Source organism: Centruroides sculpturatus, unplaced genomic scaffold, assembly GCF_000671375.1.
Source record: "Centruroides sculpturatus isolate CEXI.00-Female unplaced genomic scaffold, Cexi_2.0 scaffold385, whole genome shotgun sequence".
Classification (NCBI taxonomy): Eukaryota; Metazoa; Arthropoda; class Arachnida; order Scorpiones; family Buthidae; genus Centruroides; species Centruroides sculpturatus.
The window spans coordinates 72,988-87,332 of NW_019384625.1; the positions used below are offsets into that span (position 1 = coordinate 72,988).

Here is a 14,345-nt window from a genome sequence, read left to right on the forward strand (position 1 = left end):
AGTAGACTCAGTATATGTATAACACATAGATTGCTGTCTGGCATCTGGCAATACGCATTTTACAATGTGCTGAACTAAGGACATTACTGATGACCTGAAGTAGGAAGAATCCCAAAATATACTTTTGTTAATCACATAGAGATATAATAGCAGAATATATCTTGCATAATACCACATTGCCCTAACATTTGAGAAATTACAGCTTTAAACAAAAATAATTTTGAAACATTTAAATCATAGCAAAAATTGCTGAAATTTTGATTGTAATTAGAATTATTAATAACATTATATTAAAAGTTTTACTGTATAAAGTGCTATAAAAATAAAAAGTTTTCAAACGTCTTCATCTTAAATAATATTATATATATAATCGCATAATCATTCGAAAATTTTTAATGAATAATCTTTGTAATGTATTTGTGTATTATTAACCTATATTGTGTATTGACTTCTTTATATTTCATGAAATTTTTAGATTGAGATATTTTAAACATTGCTTTATATAAATACAGGTAAATCACTGTTATACTTCTTTTAAGGAAATATGAAAATCAAAACAAAAAAAAACTGAAATGTGCAATTTATTCTCATCACACAAAACTCTATTAATAGAGATCTGTAGCACATTATTAACAGTGTATAAATATCACTGTACAAGGAGAAATTTATAGTAAGATTTTAGATAATTATGGAAATATGAAGAAATAGTTCAGTTTCACTGAAAGATATAAAAATTTCTAGCAGTTTTTATGCTCACTGACACATCCATCCATAATAAATTCGGACATAATTTTAGACATGCAATAGTTTTGATACAGAATGGAAGGATACAGAAAATATATAACTACTATATAAATCAAATAAACTACACATTTTTCTAATTTGATCAAATTTAAATAATTTAAAGTACAGTGTACAGTTTGTAACATTTTAGTGATGCATTTAGAAAAGTTTTAAAAGGTATACATACACAAGTATATATTTTATATTTATAATATATTATTTTCTTTTTAAAAATACTTTTGCACAAATTTTCCTGGTACGAATCATAACATATGCTAAAAAGAAAAAACAAATGACACATAATGGAAATGTGCAATATTGTTACTGATGATGTATATATATGTATATATTGCATTTCATAATGGCTTTCAAATAATATTTCTGTTGACAAAATTTCTGACAATTGTATTTGCTACACAGAAGCTTTTTGAATTCCAGAAGGGTTGTCACACTTGCTGCAACATTCCATGCAATTAGAAAAACACAAAGACAAGCGACATATCAAGCAGGAATACAGAGTTTTGATTTTAAATGATTTGATTTATATCATACATTATAATAGCAACAATTACAGCTGAAATTTTGGCAGTAATATCATTCATTAACTAATAAAAAGTGGCACTGCTTGTACTCAGTTAACAAAAAGACACTTTCCCTTACCCAATAACATCATAAGATATGTCCCACGTGATCACAGTCATAGTACAAATATTCTTGTTTTCTCCCATATTGGACGTATTTGGGAATATAACTGCAAATTTTTTAGGAATAGCTGTAATTTCTAACAATATTATAATAGGAAAATCTTTTTATTTCATCACCAATCTGATCATCACAAATTTTAAAATGCAAATTTAACAGAGGGGGGAGAAATATACAGACAAAAAAGGCAACAAACTGTACAGTCTGTAACTTAAAAATGTTTCACTCTCAAAAATTTCAAGAGCCAGCAATTTATAAAAAACCTCATATACAATATTCGAGGAGTTTGATGTTAACCACCTAGATTTATACATAGAATGGAAAAATTGATGCACATGATTGGCATTACAGGGTGATCAACTTCTCGAATATAACCGACTCTTTTCTTTAATCTTTATTGAAGAATCCAGCTCCAAAATCTGGGATGGCTAAGTTAGAAGTTTGAAAAACATAATAGCTAAACTAATATTGACAAATAACACCAGCATAACCAGCTGCTGTCTGGAGAACCAATCCTATTAAAGAGAGAAAAAAGATCATATATATATTAATTATTACAACCAAATACATTTATTTCATATATAATATAATTACGCTAAATATATAGGCCTAATATTAAATTCGTACTAAAATGAAATTTAATGTTTTTTTCTTTTTTTTGGACACAACACATACATTCATTTTTTAAAGGTCAATAACACTGCTAAGAAAAATTCCAGTTAAGTGAGACTGACATCATAATATATTTTTAATGTTACCGACACTGCGAGTCACTGATTGATTACCGCGTACCGTACATCTTGATGTTTTTTTTCCTCAACAGATGTCGCCACTTACTACGATATTTGCAGTAGGGAGCAATAACACCTGATACCAGATCGAAAAGAGTGATCAATCAAGTTGTATAGTTTCATAAAAGTTGGCGATGTATTCTTTAAATATCGAAGTATTCCAAACTAAAGCAGGATATCGTAAATATCTCGAACACATTGCATTAAGTGGTGAGCTACTATAGCGAAGATAGCGAGATGCTCTCCGTCTCTTTCTGAAATGTCTTTCTTATCACCTGAAACATTTACCCCTCGCAATATCGTCAACCACCCTTCTAAGGCGATTGGGACGTGTCCGTCTCACCAGGAGCGAACAGTCGATTTACAGTAGCTATTCGCAGACTAAAATTGCGTTTCTCATGTACTAATTTGGCCATGGCATGCTTCCCAGATCGCGTTGCCGAATCCGAAACGATTTAAACTCGTTAAAATACGTTTCTAATAAAGAAAACAATTATCCGAATTTTTAACGCGAATTACTCTTAATAATATAGACCTAAGTGCCCTATATTTCTTTATTTACGTTTATACTAATAGACGACGTTAGTTTTTGATTTATATTTTATACAATAGATGGCGGTAGTAAAAATTCAATTTATATTATTGGTAATCGACCCTAAGAGACGCTAACCTGAAATCGAAATCACGACTTATTGAACATTGTATGTATATACATTGACGTATATACATATAGTTTTTTTTATTGCATAAATTACTTACCTTAACGTCAGGATTGACAAGGTATAACAACGGATTAGAACGCAATCTTTCAGCAGTTGCTTGTTCTTTTCTCATTTCTTCTCTTCTTATCGAACTAAGAACAGATACCTCTTCTCGAGGCATAACTTTCAATTTCTCAGTAGGTTTTGCAATATTTGGAAGACTTTTCTTTCGTTTTAGCGCCGAAACGTTATTGGCGGGAACTGCTTGTGGCGGAGGTTTTATTTTGCTAGGGGGCTTAATATACAAGGATGCTGTCCTTTGAGGTCCGGTAAGTGGGGTAAAATTCTGTTGTATATCCTCTTCATGAACTTGTTGTGCATTACTAATCAGGCTAGGTGTGCTACCCCGATCGCTGATATCACTAGGTGCAACACTCAACAGACTGGATTGAGCTTCTGTATACATATGTTGAGGCACATTGATACGTCTACGCAATGGTGAGGATTCTTCATTGTCCATACTTTCGGATACACCAGAATCTGGAGTACAATCAGCACCGTAACCGGTACCTTGTCTTTGCGAGGGAATGGCACTAGTGGCGAGTTTTATAGGTGAAGAAGGAATGGCGCGGGGTTTTCTAGTACCTTGTTGCTTGGCATCGTATTGATAATGATCGAAATGATCATTGAGGGCTTGTTGGATAGTATAATGGGGATCTCCAGCTGCAGCACGGTAACTAGGATTTCTGCGCACCGATCCTGGAGGCTGAATTCTTTCTGAAGGATCGATTCGTGCTTGGTCCTGTTTATTCGAATTTAAAGGATCTAAATAGTTCACATTCACATTTTTCTGAGGGATATCTGGATGATTAATTGTTGGCTTTTCCAGACTACTTATTCCATACCTGCTCTCCCTTGTTGCTTGTAAATACGAAGGTCTATTGCGTTGGAAATGGTGCGTCGATTGATTGGGATATTGGTTGTGTACTTGGTTTTGATTTGGTACTTGAGTTTGAAGCTGATTTGAGTACTGGTTAGGTACTTGAGTATGATGTTGATTGGGATAGTGAAGTTGTGACTGATGTTGATTAGAATATTGATGAGGTACTTGAGAGAGGTGTTGATTAGAATATTGATGAGGCGTCGGAGGATAATGTTGGTGTTGAAGGATTGGAGTTTGTTCTCTAGCAGGAATGTGATGTCTAGCCTCCGAAGGCTCGCGACTTTCATTCAGTTTCCGTTTCAGAGCATCAGTACCTAAAATTAACAAAAATGAGAAAATCAATCTAAAATTATACATTAAATACTTACGAAAGTGATAAGCGCGAGATAATTCTTTAAATATATTTTTAACTTATAAATGGCTCTAAACATTTCCACAAATTTTGAATGATTTATTGTTAAATTATAAAAGTAACTAAAATATACATAAGAATTTCACAATTTTTACCGGTATATGTAAACAGCAATAGTAATGCACATGATTTTCAGTAGTTTATAAAATAATTTAAATTATTTAAATACTTTTTTTTAATATAAAATTACTTCCGATATTATATGATTCAATCAAAAACGATTATACCTGGTTGATGAAATTCAGGTGCAAATTGTTTAGCTACAAGTCTGGCAATATCCATATCTTCTCGAGCGTGGAGTGCACTAACATCCGCTTGCTCTGCTTTACCTCTAGCAGTTGCTGTCCTAATTTTTTAAAATAATATACAACAACAGTTAAAACAAATTGAAATTTATCTTAAAAATAATAACACAATTTAATTTAGAATTTTATGAAATCTACATTATTATTACGAACAGAGATAACATTCCTAGAAGCTAAAATGCTTTAGAACGACTGGAATGCCATAAAATTACAATGATTATTCTATACAAAATAATGCTAATAAGTAAAATTGCACAGTAAATGCTTATTATATATTAAAATAAATCTTTTATCTTCACTGGAATTGTGCCAAGCCTAAGTTAGTTCCTCAAATACCATAATCTTATTATTAATTTTTAAAACAGAATCGATTTTTTAACATCTCCACACACGTTTTATGCTATTCAAGAGCTATAAATATTTATTTCTGAATAAAAATTATAAACTTTAACACTGTTTTACATTATTTCATAAGGTTAAAACTGAAGTTCAAATAAGCAGCTTATACATAAATAATTAATGGGTTATTTTATGGGTTACAAATAACCCATAAAATAATAAAAAGAAATTAGCAGATAAATTCGAAATTCACTTTAATCTATTAAATAAATAAATATAAAAATATGAATACTTACAAAAATTCATAATTTATTTTTAAAAAAATTTAAGTTAAAATTACTTAGAAATCGGCGTTTAATAAATCTGAAACACGCTAAAAATATTTTCTTACAATATAGAAGACGTAAAATGTTGGCCAAAATTTGCGATCAATGACCCCGAGTTTTTTAAATTCTTTATTTTTCTTTTGTGTGAACTTTCCTTTTCTCATGTAGACCTATTTAGTTTTTAAAGAAACATTAAACTTACATAACGATACGAATCTAAACTTCCGTTTACTAAAAGAGAAGAAACAATTCGTGTTTTGTAAATATTTTGCTATCAAGAAGGCGGAAACATATCCGAGTTATATATGTAAATAACACTATATTTCTAATATTACCTAGATATGGCTATATCGGCTTTCTGTAATGCAATCTGCGAAGCTCTGATAGAAGCATTAACGGCTGCTTCTACTCTTTCCTTAAATTTCGCAGACCTGAGAAGGAACAGATGCTTTTTCTTTCCCGACGTCACCAGTACGTTGTTTTTGTACTTTCCTTCCTCTCTCGTTCCGTCTTTCAACGTGGTAACACCGTAACCATATTTTTTATTGTTGTACCATTCCCCTTCGTATTTTAAACCGTCGGATCTTTCGGCTATACCAAAACCGCATCTCTTGTCATTCTTCCATTCTCCCATGTAAGTTTCGATAACGTTGGAATCTATTATATCATCTTGACTGACAAAACTAGCATTGCTGTCTGTATGGACGGATGTTTGTGTTAGGCCAGACTGACTAGATTCCGAACTGGCCGAACTCAAATTCGAACCAGAACTTCTAACAGAACTCACTCCACGTCGATCGATGTCGCCGGTACTTCGTTGTTTCTTTAGTCGGAGACCCTACAACAAAATTAAATTATCAGAAAATAATATTTACAGTAGGTAGATGGTTCCCTTAGACTAAATAACCTACCGAGTAAAGAAAACTAGATGATTAAATTTTAAATACAAAGTGTCAAATCTGATTACTGTAGTCAAGGCTACATTACTGCTACTTTTAATTTTAATTAAATTATAGGTAATGTAATTATATCAAGATGCACTTATACTTAAAAATATCGAAATGCTCTTGAAATGTCACTTTAATTTTATAAGAATTTAGAAGTTGACCTTTTTTCATTTAAATAAGTAGTTTATAATTTTTTAATCAGAGCAGACTTTCAAATGATAAGTAAAGCAACATCCTTTTAGTTTTTGTTAATTCATTAAATTCAAAATCATAATAGTTAAATAAAAAGAATTCAATAGAAAAGAACAGAGGATAAAAAATTCCAACACGGTTAACTGAAAAATACGCACTTTTTTTAAAAGAGTGCTGCTAACTAGAATAGAATCAATACTTTTATTTATAAAACAAAAAAATATTTAGATAGCCTAAATTAATAGAATTTTCAAGATAATTTACATGGAAGAATTTTTACAAATAAGATTTATTAACTTTGTTAGGAACAGATTCTAATTATAATCAAATTTTAGGTGAAATAAATTATTTACCAATTTTTAATTATCAAAATATTTGCAAACATCCAAGTAGACAAAAATTCAAAATGGAGAACTTTGAAAAACGAAAAATGGACAGTGCACGTGCACTGTTGGTAATTCTGTCTTGGCTTTATTCCAGAAAAGCCAAAACTATTTCTCCATAACAATAACATGTTCTCTTCTGGATGAGACACCAATATATAGGCCTATATATATATAAAAAAACCACTGGAAAAAAGAAAAACTGAAAAAGACCAGACGTGATCTTTTGTTACAGTTCGTTGAGACGTGATCCAGAACAGAATAAAGATTCTGTCAACAACATTCGATATAGGAAACAGCAGATACTAATGAATATGCATCAGGAAGCTACCATCAAAACATAATACTGTTCCGAATTATAATTGTTCATTTATGCCGCTAATGATGTACATTCTATCCTAAAGGAAATAAATCTGTAATTTAATTAATGCTAAACTGACTAGGAATAATATAACTATATGCATATAATGATACGAAAACGAATTAAAACAGATGCATAACAAATTTACATTAAAAAAGCAATTCTAATCCGAAGTTTTGTTTATCTAGACAGATTTATATAAATTATGTAAGTGCCAATTTAATGAATATAAATGAAGATGCTCGATTTTAAAGTTGGAAAATTGGTTTTAATAATTTAACTACCAAACATAAGTCTTTCTGTAAATCTTTCTAATTGACTTATTCATCAGATTAAGTAGGGTAAGAGTAAATTTAATTTTCCTACAGAGTTTCTTTTACGACACATTTATCATCATTTGACGACAATTTATGATGCATTCGTTTTCAAGAGTGGACATAAACGCAATTTCCTACTTTCATCTAGCCAAACAAAACTGTTTTTTGCGCTTCAAAAATCTAGTTAATTTTTTATTTAACAATCTAAATAATAAACGTTTTCGATTAAATGTTATGCGGCGATTAGACGAGCGTTTGGTCGATTTCAGCAATCCAGATTTAGAAGAAAGAAACCGATCTCCATTATAAAAATTTTTTAGGTTTACAAGTACTATATAAACAAAAGTTATTGTTTCGAAATATTCCGGGCGAACGCTGTGTCAGCGACGACACAGAACTTATGGACTAGGAACTATTGGCAACTATGAATTCCTAGTATGCTTGGGTTAGATCCAATTCTTTTTATATCCAGTGACTGAGAACGAAGCGATGCTCAGAAAGTTATTGTTAACAAGTTTCAATACTTCACTCAGGAAAGTCCCTAATTCGATTATCATCGTTGAAAATTACGCTCATTAAATCTTTAAAAAACATCTATTATAAAAACTGTTTTTTTTGGGTAGTTTAAAAAAAATATATTTTTTTTAAATAGCTCAAATATGCAATTTAACACATTTTTTAAAATGTTTACTTTACTAATTCACCTGTAGTATCGATTTTTTAAAATTGGTCGATTTTTCGACCAAGGAACGTCTTCTCGCCGGAGGTTCGTCGCTACGAGATTTTAAAACGAAACCTCCTCGAAAATCGTCCATTTTTCTGTCTCTGTCGCTTGTGACGTCCACAACGGGTTCGGTCGGAAGTGATGACAAAGATGTACCCGTCGTCGCCTTCTGTCGATGATGCGACGCCAGACCGAAATTCGCACTGGTTCTCACTCCGTATCCGTGCCTCATGCCTCTCATCCATTGTCCTTGGTATGTCCCTGAAACAAATAGAAATAAAAAAGAAAAACAAATCACTCTAACCAACTTACTAAGTTGTCTTGTTATTGACTTTCGACGAAATTCTATAATCCCCGTTAAGCATTTTAATTCTAAATAACTTTTAATTACAATCTCGTTTAAAACTAAATTAAATATTGAGCAGATTACAAAGCTGAAAAATACGTTTTATTTCCATTAAAATTAACTTTATAATGAAGACAACAAATATTTGATTTCTTCATAAGTGTTAATTATTAAGTTTTTACCTCTTTCCTCTTTAGTATCGTGCTAACTGTTTACAAATCTTTATTCAACAAACACAATTCCTTAGCAAAATAAAAAATTATGTATGCTGCGAATATCTAATTTAATATAAACAATTTTGAATAATGATAAGCATAAAATCTATTAAATTGTACGAATGCATTATAAAATTAAAAAGAAATGCTGCATAAACATACCTCCTACACATTATTTTAAAATGATATATTTAATTTTAAACTGTTTTTGTTTAAAACAATTAAATCCACTTTACATTATCACAACAATATTTACAGTCTAAGGGGCAGATATCGTATATTCGATTAAATTTCTGTTAAAAAGTAAGATTTTTTAAATAAATTTGTTAAGAAAAAATAAAATAAAATTTTCCTTTTGAAGATGTATACTCTTGATATCCCTAAAAATAACACAATCGTCATCACCATCTGGTGTATTGTTACTAAAACTGTCAATCAAGCTCATCTCTTCCGGCATATAAACCGAGATCGGCTGATTTTACCGCCAAACACGAAAGGTTGGCTGACATACATAAAAGTACAACTCAACCTTGAAAATGATTTTCTACGTCCAAATATTAATATATAAAAATTTACCACTCAAAAATCTAACAACTTTTTCTTATGATCTAAGCAAAAAGCACGATATTTTACACATAAAAATTGTTAACTTCGAATAGAATTCGTTTAAAATTTTACAACGTAACAGGATTATCTTTAAAATTTAATAGAAGCAAAAACACTTTCTTCTAACTATTTTTGATAATAATAATATTATATCCAATCTTAATGGAATTTGAGAGAATTTTTCTTAAAAGGATGATGAGTTAGTCCATCTATTTTTACAAAATGACATCATAAGTATATTTTCTTAAAACGTCATTTATTTATTTACACAGTTGAAAGAATCAAATCATGCAATTCGAGATATGATTCGCCATTCACGTGTATTAAGTTGTAGAACAATAATAAAATAAAAATAAAAAAAACACGTGTTTCATTGATTCAAAAATTCTCCTCGGATTGGATCATTTCCAGTGTTCATGCATATTGAACATGACGTCGTTTCAGAGTAAAGTACGTTTATATCCATTGTGGTTTCTATGAGAATAGTGCCAAGGTCGCATTATGCAGCATCAGGTGAAAATAAATACTAATCCGTAAACTCATCCAAATACAATCATTACGATCAACCGATCACTATTATAAAAATGAATATATCTCGATCGGTAATGAATTTGATAATTTCTACGTCTTATCGATATTAAAAATAAATAAAATGTTTATATTACAACCGGATTGTATAGTCTCGACGAAATTCTAACAATAGACACTAAATTTTCTAATGATAACACTAAAAAGAAAACGAAATAAAAACGGAGCTTAACGCTGTTTATCGATCTATACTTCAGTCGGAAATTATTCCTAACGCTCAGCACACTTAAGTATGCTGAATTAAGAATGTATGTTCGAAATATATTAGGAATTTAGGTTTAAAAATATGTAAGAAAGTCGGTATTTTAGAAAAATTTACTTGTAACATAAATATACAACATTGTGTTAAATATAAAATGTTAAGAACGAGAATGAAGGATTACTTGATCCTTACAACCATTATAAAATCTAACAATATTAATTACTTAACAATCCAAGAGCTTAAAAAGCGTCTATTAGTGATTTATTGTGGATTAGACGACAGCGTAATTAGATATCTAGCAAGGAATGTGATTTATAAAAAGATCACTTCCTAGAAGACTTATTCAATCCCTAGAAATTTTTTAAGTGGTGATAAAATGTATTTCACTATTTTTTTATTTTTCTTTCAATATTCGCAGAAATTGTCTCTAATGTTTGCAATAATTTCGCTTGAAATAATACACACGCATTAGGAATTTTTATCGTTTATAAGTGATATTTTTTGTAATTGCACGAAAAAATAAAATAAAATCATCACAATAACGACGACAACCGACACCAATTAACGTGGTGTATTATTTTGCTGGATTACTCGAATTTTTAAAAATCCTTTTCTTTCTCATTCATTCCATTTATTAATAATCTAATTATCAGTATCATACTTTAAACTATTTTTTAAAAAATATTTGATTATTGTCAAATTGTTTTGATTTTTCTATTGTATATATATAGTTTGTTATTAACTTTTAATATAATAAATGATGTAAAAAGTTTTAAAAACGATCCACAGTTTTAATATGGCTGGCCCCAATTTATTTTCGTTAGGAGCAGGCCTGATTCGCAGTCTGGTCCGCCGATGTGAGTGAAGAATGAGGAACGAGGTCTCGACCTGAATTACAATTTATACCCTTTGATTCTTCATGGATTAAATTACCCATGCAAAATCAAATAGTCTGAATTGTATTCGAATCCGGACAAATCACGGTATGACGCATTAATGCATTGTTGTTCATTCAGCTTATTTATTTTTTAAATATTTATTAAAACATATATTAAAATAAGAATAATAAAGTTATTTCAGTTCACAAAACTAGGCAAAAACATCGAGTCTTTCGTAACAAAATCGTTTATATTTTCTCGTTATGTGGATTAACAACATGTCGTTTTACCGCTAATGATGTAATACGTCATAGAAAATAATTGTTATTTACGCCTGATATCGCAATATCCAGGAACAAAAACTTAGAATTGAGTCTTTAATTTATTTTAAACAAGATTTGCATTGAAAATTTAACAGCCCTTCATTAACGCCCTTTCATTAATTATGAGAGAAAATTAAATAAATTTTTAAAAAAAATTTCGTTTTATGAATATAAATGTTTTTTTTTCCTGCATATGTTAACACAAAGCCTTTGTTTAACAAAAAATTTATTTACAATGCAGCCTGTCAGGTAAATCCTGTAATTTAAAGTTTATAATTTGTTTAATCCTCTGGACTTGAATAATCAATAACAATAAAGCATTATAACATAAATAATGCATTCATATTTCTTTTAAACCGATGAATATTCTTATAGATATTTATCTTTAAGATTAAAAACTTTTATATGAATTTACACATAGAAATCGTACGATAAAGATGAGAGATTGGGTCTCAAGATTAATTTATTTCTTATATATATACATACAAATTCAATGTTGGGAATTTAGTTACTGAATAAACAATACGAAGAACAAAATCAATAGAAATATTATAAAATGGTCTAGTCCGATACAAAACCATGCAAACCTTTCATACAAACAGATCGATAGCCACATAAAAATATACGAAAAATACAGTATTTAAGAAGGAAAACATAATATCTGCGTCTTTGATTGCAGCACTTTTCAGCTAAATGTAGGAATTTAAAATTGGAACGTATCGTTCTAAGTTTAGTAAGTCGGGTCATTTGAAAGCCAAGGGTGTGGGTTATACTTTAAAAATGCTACGAAGTTATATAGCTTATCTCAAAGAGTTAAAAGTTTTTCTCAATAACGATATCATTTGGAAAGATTTAATTATTAGCATCATATATATAATAATTACTTTTTTAAGCAATATTACGAGACTGTACAGAATGTACCAACTGTGAGGGGTTATAGAAATATAAATCAGTATGGTTAGTTTAGAGCTCATGATTTTTCTATAGCAGAACGGACAATTATCCATCAAAGAAAATAATCTCAAGTACGAAGTTTGTACGAGCAATATTATTTTTAAATAAACGTCTTTCGTAATACGATCTTGTGTAAATAGGTCACGCAAAGTTTAAAATCACATAAATTAATAGATTACGATTTTAAAAATCAAATTAAATACTTCGGCTGTTACTTAAAACGATGACTATAAAAATATACTTAGTTGTTGGAGAAAAGAACTATCTACTTCCAAGACGTAAATAGAACAAGGCACAGGATTTGGGATGGTCTCTGAGATAAGGTAAATTTGTCAGGAGTTTTAGTTTTTTTATAGCAACAAAAAAAAATAAATATAAATAAACGTTATGGTTACATATTTATACGGCATTTAAATATGAATGGTTTGTTTCAATTAAATACTACTGATATAATACAGAGATTATAATAGTACGAGAGGTGAAAATTTGATGCTTTGCTTCTTTGTATATCTATAACAATTTGCCGAGAAAATGCATTTACAGGAGCTCGACGCTTGTATTTAATTGAGAAAATAGATAAAGAGGTCAATTCGAACACCGGATGCTCTGAAACCTTAGATAGTCCTAACGATACCATTGATGGAAGAGAACTGCTTTCACGTAGCGATCAATGAATTAAGTCAACACAAACCACGATCTTTATTTTTCTAGTATACGTGAGGATGATTTTTTTATGTAAACATACTATGAAGGATAGCTATGTTTCTGATTATATCTGAACATAATAATTCTTGAATTACAAAAACGTCACCAATATTAATATTTTTTTTATACTTCTGGTAAATTTATATAAAATTTTGAAGATTTTTTCGTTTTCATATTTTTTATGTTTTCGTAGACAAAAAGCAATCGTAAATTAAAAAATAACAGAAGCGTATTGAGTGCGATTTTGTAATTCCAAAAATAAATAAATAAGTAAAAAATAAGTTACGTACCATTATCGGCATAAGATTCCGATCCGTATCCGTCTTGTAAGCCATTAGCCCACGTTCCTTCGTACTTAGCTCCGGAAGATATGCTCTGTCTGACCCCATAACGACCCTTAAAACCCTGTGTCCACTCTCCGCGATAAATCCATCTTCCGCGGCTCTCCATACCCAGACCGTGTCTCTTTCCGTTTTGCCATTGTCCTTCGTAAGTGCTACCGCTCGGCCATGTGTATACGCCAGATACCTCGAATCCATAATGCCAAGAACCACTGTATTCTCCTTGACCTTTCGGACCAGTGCATACTCCGTGTCCGTGTGCTTTACCATCTTCCCAGCCACCGCAGTATGTTCCGCCGTCGTCGAAATCAAACCGTCCGCCGGTGGTGGCTGATGTCTTGAGTTCTGGACGAAGCATAGCCCAGCGGCTTGAGATGTGGTCGTCACACTGCAGACAGTCGAAGTGATGCGTTCATTGTACCAAGCAATTACTACAGGATAGATTGGATGAGTTGCATGCTTAGTCGGGAACCCAGTCACAGTCGAGCATGCGTACTCTTTCCTCATCCGTGACTTACTACATACACTTTATCAACCGTCTTTAATATTATCAATTTTTGTCCTCGTATACTGCTATTTAATTTATCGCAAATTCGTGCCAGACCTAAAATTTAATTAATAAAATTTTAATTAAAAATATTCAATTTATGTATTTATCATAAAAATCCTATTTGAATTATAATATTTGAAATATATTTGCTTATGATTAATGTTGCATATAATTAAAAAATTTTTATTTACGCGCAATTTATCAATAGTAGTTTTTAAAAACTAAAATTTTTACGATTTAATTAATAAATTTTTATATATATTTAATTTTGTTAATTTATTTTGTTGGGATGCTATTATAAAGTGTTTTCGACGCCATCTGTATGCTAGAAATATAATTAAATATTTTTTTTAATTAATTAATTATTATAATTTAAAATAAAATTATACTTTAAAACAATACGAAGAACAA

General features: G+C 30.3%; 1 protein-coding gene across 1 annotated transcript; it reads right to left on the reverse strand.

Annotated features, from left to right (window-relative positions):
* Positions 1-563: 563 nt before the first annotated feature.
* LOC111625592 (junctophilin-1-like) lies at positions 564-13,901 on the reverse strand. The gene is made up of 6 exons (XM_023368779.1): positions 13,334-13,901; positions 8,207-8,487; positions 5,638-6,140; positions 4,560-4,678; positions 3,036-4,234; positions 564-2,000 (listed from the first exon to the last, which is right to left on the reverse strand). The coding sequence occupies exons 1-6, from the start codon at positions 13,740-13,742 to the stop codon at positions 1,914-1,916; spliced, it is 2,598 nt and encodes an 865-aa protein (XP_023224547.1). The 5' UTR covers positions 13,743-13,901; the 3' UTR covers positions 564-1,913.
* Positions 13,902-14,345: the final 444 nt, after the last annotated feature.

Coding starts and splice junctions, on each gene's coding strand:
- LOC111625592 (XM_023368779.1), bottom strand. CDS start 13,742: ATGCTTCGTCCAGAACTCAAGACATCAGCCACCACCGGCGGACGGTTT. Junction 4,679..5,637: donor GCCGATATAGCCATATCTAG/GTAATATTAGAA, acceptor TTAAAAAATTAG/GACAGCAACTGCTAGAGGTA. Junction 2,001..3,035: donor TTGTCAATCCTGACGTTAAG/GTAAGTAATTTA, acceptor TCTCTTTAATAG/GATTGGTTCTCCAGACAGCA.